At 36.2% G+C, this 4,935-nt stretch overlaps 1 protein-coding gene across 3 annotated transcripts in view; it reads right to left on the bottom strand.

Moving 5' to 3' along the window:
- sgcd (sarcoglycan, delta (dystrophin-associated glycoprotein)) overlaps positions 1-4,935 on the bottom strand; it is a 513,027-nt gene that overhangs the window by 66,077 nt on the left and 442,015 nt on the right. For all 3 annotated transcript variants that reach the window (XM_016539390.1, XM_016539388.1, XM_016539389.1), the window contains exon 6: positions 777-849. In XM_016539390.1, coding sequence (XP_016394876.1) covers positions 777-849 — 73 coding nt within the window. The remainder of the gene's footprint in view (positions 1-776; positions 850-4,935) is intronic.

The raw sequence follows: 4,935 nt of genomic DNA, 5'->3' as shown, positions 1-4,935 counted from the left end.
GTTCAATCTGTTTATATTATATTGTTTTGATAAATTAACAAGTATTTTCTTTTTTAAAATTATTGGTTTCTCCTCTCCTGTTTATTTATGATTCAAGGAATATCCTGTTGATAAGAGTAGTATACTAATGTGAGTATTGGTGCAATAAAAAGATTTTTTGCAACAAAATTACAATCGGTTATGTCTTTGGCAAGCATTTAGCTAAACTTAACCAGCCACCCTTTACACAAACCTTGTTCATTAGCTAAAAGTCCAATGCCCATAAAGATACTAAATTATTAGTAATGATTTATGAACATTTACAAATGATTAATAGTTTCAAGTTTAACATGAACAAATAATTAATCGATTATTTGGTAAAATGTGTTAATAGAGGTCTACACAACAAACAAAGACCAACAAATGAAGATCATATGAACTGAAAGTTTACTGACATTTGTAAGCATTGCAGTTTACATTAAATAATCATGTGTTAATCATTAGGTAATGTTTAGTAAGTTCATTAGTAAACATTAACAAGAACATTATCTCATATTTCTAGCTATGTGAATATATATTAACTAATGATCTGTTAAGCGTTATATAATGTTTGTTAATGATTTATAAATGAAAGTTATTATAAAGTGTTACCCAATTCATAAAAGAAAAACAATATTGACCTGCAATATGGTATAAACAAATGTAGTCATGTAGTTCAAGAAAATTAAAATACCTTGGAACATCTAATTAGAATCCAGAATTCAACAATGACATCATATACTGTCAAACTGTCTTACCGTAACTCTTTGAAGGGCTCAGCTCTCACGTGCGGGGTCTCCACTGAGTTGCTGAACACTGCACCCTCAGCTCCTGCAAACACATTCCAAAATGTACAATCTTAAACATGCTCCGAACAAAGCAACAGTCCCCATGCTAAAATCAATGGACATAATCTATGAAGCTCCAGTATTGATCCATACAGTCTGGCAGTGTTCTTGTGAATGTGGCCTAAAGTTGATTAACCAAAACCTTTTCACTAGGCTTTGCTGAAGCAACGGAAACCATTACATCATGGGTCACAGCCTCAGATCCGATCAATAGACTTAGGCAAGAACTGTGGAGGTGCATGCTTCTTGGAATTCTAATGCTAATTTGGAGTCATATAGAGCTCAATACAAGTGCAGTATCATACACCAGCAGAGAGCCCTGTTTTGCCCTCTCCTGGAGCATAGGTACAAAGCCATCCACAGTTGCTATCAGAACCTACATGTGGGCAACAGACCTTATACCTCCCAGAGCAACCATCAAGCTAAATGGTAGCACTCCCCCCTGAGATAGGCTTTGTAGCCCTCTTTTAAGAGCACTTTAGCCTCCTAGGAATCACTGTAATTTGAGAGCACTTCCACAGGAAGCATCTGAGCTGTACATACACTCATAAAGCATTCAAGCCATGCTATTCTGTTAGTCATGGCCCTTTTGGTGTCAAAACGTTTTTAAGGTTTCATTCAGATAATTATTTAGACTCTACAAGAGAAAACATATATACTTTTTAAGTTTTATAAGTTTAATAAGTTTTATTCCAATAAGAAAACTTAGTACAGTTTTTAACTTGGTACAAATCACTTCAGGTGACAGATTTAGGGGGACAAATATGATTTGGTTAACTGAATGAATTTGTGCTGTGTATTCACACACATTGACAAACATGAGCCCAGGAACTTACATACATTCATGTTCATTGCTGAATTACCATAGACACCAACACAATCACAATAAAATCAATAGTTAAAACATTTTCTTAGTATTTTTTGTTTTAAAAATTGTTATTTGCAAATTTGCAAAACTGTATGAGATAAAAGCTCTGTTCTAAAACTTATGAGCTGCATTCCTTCATATCATTACACTACCTTCAAAAGTTTGGGATGAAGTTTCTTATACTCACCAAAACTGCATTTATTTGATCAAATATACAGTAAAAATGTGAAATGTTAATGCAATTTAAAATAACTGTTTTCTCTCTATATATATATAAATGTAATTTATTCCTGTGATGGCAAAGTTCAATTTTCAACAGCCATTACGCCAGTCACTTTTTGTTCCAATCGGAATGAAATCATTCTGATTGATGAATCTGAATGTAGTGTTTACATGAACGCTAAATAAAGTGATCAGGTTGATATGTGCATTTATATGTCACAAGCTTCAATATCAGATTTGATCTTTTGACATTCGCACACTGCACAAATATACACATTTTCCAGTTTGGACATATTGTTCTCCTGCCGTTGTTTCTTTTCTTTGTTTTAAAGAGCAGACTTAATATTTATCTATTTTGGGTCCTAATTAGGAGACAACCAGCATGTGAAGATTTGTGCTATGCTGCTTTTATTTATCAAGCAGTAAAATCACCCATTCCGGTGGCCAAAACAAGCTGTCTGTGGATGAGTGGATGAATATAAAGTGAGAACTGATGGGATGTTGTTCTGCTCTACTTCACAGGCGATGAGTGTAAGGAAAATAAAAAACAACAACAACAACAACAACATAACATTCATTTATGACACTTCATTCTACAAAAACAACAGCTCGTAGCACATGTCATGCGTCATTACGCTACTTCTGCGTTATTGCACATGCACAGTCCTTTTTTAGTTGCACATGCACAGTACTTTAAGTTTCGATTTACTTTTCACGTTTAAACAATTTGATGCTTTTTTTGCTGGGCAACAACAACAACAACAATAATAATAATAATACTGTCAGACTGTTTTCTTTTTTTTGAGTTTTATTTATGTAGGTTTTCTTTTATTTTGTATTTTCTTTACTTGGTTTCTGCCTTGTCATGTGTTTCTCTGCCCCTGTCATGTGATCCTGCCATGTGGGCCTTTTGTTCTATGTGTCATGTTCTCATTGCTTCCTTTGTTCTATGTGTCACAAGGCTTGTTCAAGATGCATCGGCGCTGGTCAATCCGATCGGTGTATGACATCAAAGTACCGCGAGAGCAATTCAGAAGCTTAAAGAGTTGTCTGCTCTCCAATTGCTCTCCCGGTACTTTGATTTCATATGCAGATCGGTCTGCGCAGCTGTAAGGAATTTTTTTTTCTTAGCTCAGGTTTTCGGAAGGAATTAGAATCTGAAGATTCAAAATCAAGCCGATCGAACTGATTCCAAATTTGATAGTTTACACTTTATCAACTGTTCGTCCAGCGAAATGTTAACATCAGTATATCTTAACAATTTGGATATTTGTATTATCCCTTGGCCACAGGTTAATAATACATGCTAGTGATAATTTATAAGCTACGAGCTAGGTAGCAAGATCTGGGCAAAGTTTTAACTTTAAAATACACAACACCACACCATGAGTCTTTATAATGAAACATGAATTTATTTGAGCTACTCTAACACATTAAACTAAACTAATGAAAACACACACACACATACACACACACACACACATTCAATGAAGATGAGAGTTTACGGAGTTCGCATGAAGTCCCAAAAGTCTAATATTTGTTACTAGTTCTTAGATCGCAACCTGAAAGAATCACAGAGCAGAGATTTGTCTTATCTTTACTGCTTAAGATCAATTCGCACCAGTTCAACAAGAGATGAAGCTTTGTTTGTTACTTGCATTTTGGTGAAAGCTGAGCGGGGCTTCCTCGGTGGCTTGTCCCAGGGAATCCTTGGCACCTCTGATTGGTTGCCGATCTGTCGTTTGGATGACATTTTTTTGGGAGAGCCCTCGTGGTGAATGGAGGTTTGCCTTGTGATGTATGAGCTTCGGAAGTCGGTTGCCTTAGGTACGGAAAGTGATGCTTGAAGTTCTTCTGAGCGTTTCTTTGCTTGGCTTTAGACTTCGAAGATTTCGGCAGTCACGAAGTTTCAACGGAGTGTTTGGGTTCTGGATGACCCGATCGCGTGATGGTGAGCGTGAGTAGGAGCACGATCAACACGAAGGCGAAAGAGCACTGAATCAGTTCGTGACATTTGGTTTTAAGCCAGCCGATTTGGTCCATCCCAGAAGCGATTGTTCCAATCAGATATTGGCTGCAGGGCTTAGCCTTTAGCCCTATCCTTTTCGTGCATAAATTATTATGCTGTTCAATTCATCACGTGGAGAAAATGTCCTAGAAGATTTTGTTGATACTTCTATAAAGTGTTGTGACATGCGTATGAAACCGAATATCACCATTTCATTCATTTCAATGTTCCGCAATTATTGCGACCATTCCTTTAACACCAAACGTCACATATTTACACACATATTAATAGCTTTAGCTGCTGAAAGGGGTTATAAAACATTGATTATACTCCATAGGTTACAATAAGCACATCAAGCATATAAAAGACATAAAACACATTATTTGTGGATACATTTTCACTACTTATGATGAGTTTTTAAATGATTGTCTGTTGAACTTAGTCCATGCAACTTCTGCGTTTCTTTGTTACGAAAAGGGCGCGTTTCAGTTGGGTTTCAGAAAGGCAGGAAGCAGATGCTCAATGGGTCATGTGGTGTCACGCTGTGGTTTGCTGAGTTTGATTGAATCACGTTATCACTGTTCTTTAGGTCCGTTGTTTTGCAAGCCTGAGGGTATCAGCAAAATATCTTTCCTGTGACTACATATAATGGTCCCATGCATAAGCGATCACGAGGTATCTCTCAACTATATGTTGTGAAATAACTTTTTTAGTTCTCGATACAAAAAGATCTCTGCTGTCTCCTGATTGGATTAGTTTAGACCTCGTGATGAGTTGATTCAATGGCGTATCAGTGTCCGTTCATGATAGAAATCTTACATAGGCAATTCAAAAAAGTATAAGAAATATTTTATTTGATTCAGCATAGAATTTATAACGCATAAACTTTTAGGCTACAACAGCCATATATATGTTTATACAACAGTTCGTTCTGGTTCTCAAATCTGATTGGTTGAGAACCGTGAGATATT

Source organism: Sinocyclocheilus rhinocerous, unplaced genomic scaffold (assembly GCF_001515625.1).
Source record: "Sinocyclocheilus rhinocerous isolate Xijiao unplaced genomic scaffold, SAMN03320098_v1.1 scaffold338, whole genome shotgun sequence".
Taxonomy (NCBI): Eukaryota; Metazoa; Chordata; class Actinopteri; order Cypriniformes; family Cyprinidae; genus Sinocyclocheilus; species Sinocyclocheilus rhinocerous.
This window is presented reverse-complemented; position numbering and strand designations above follow the sequence as displayed.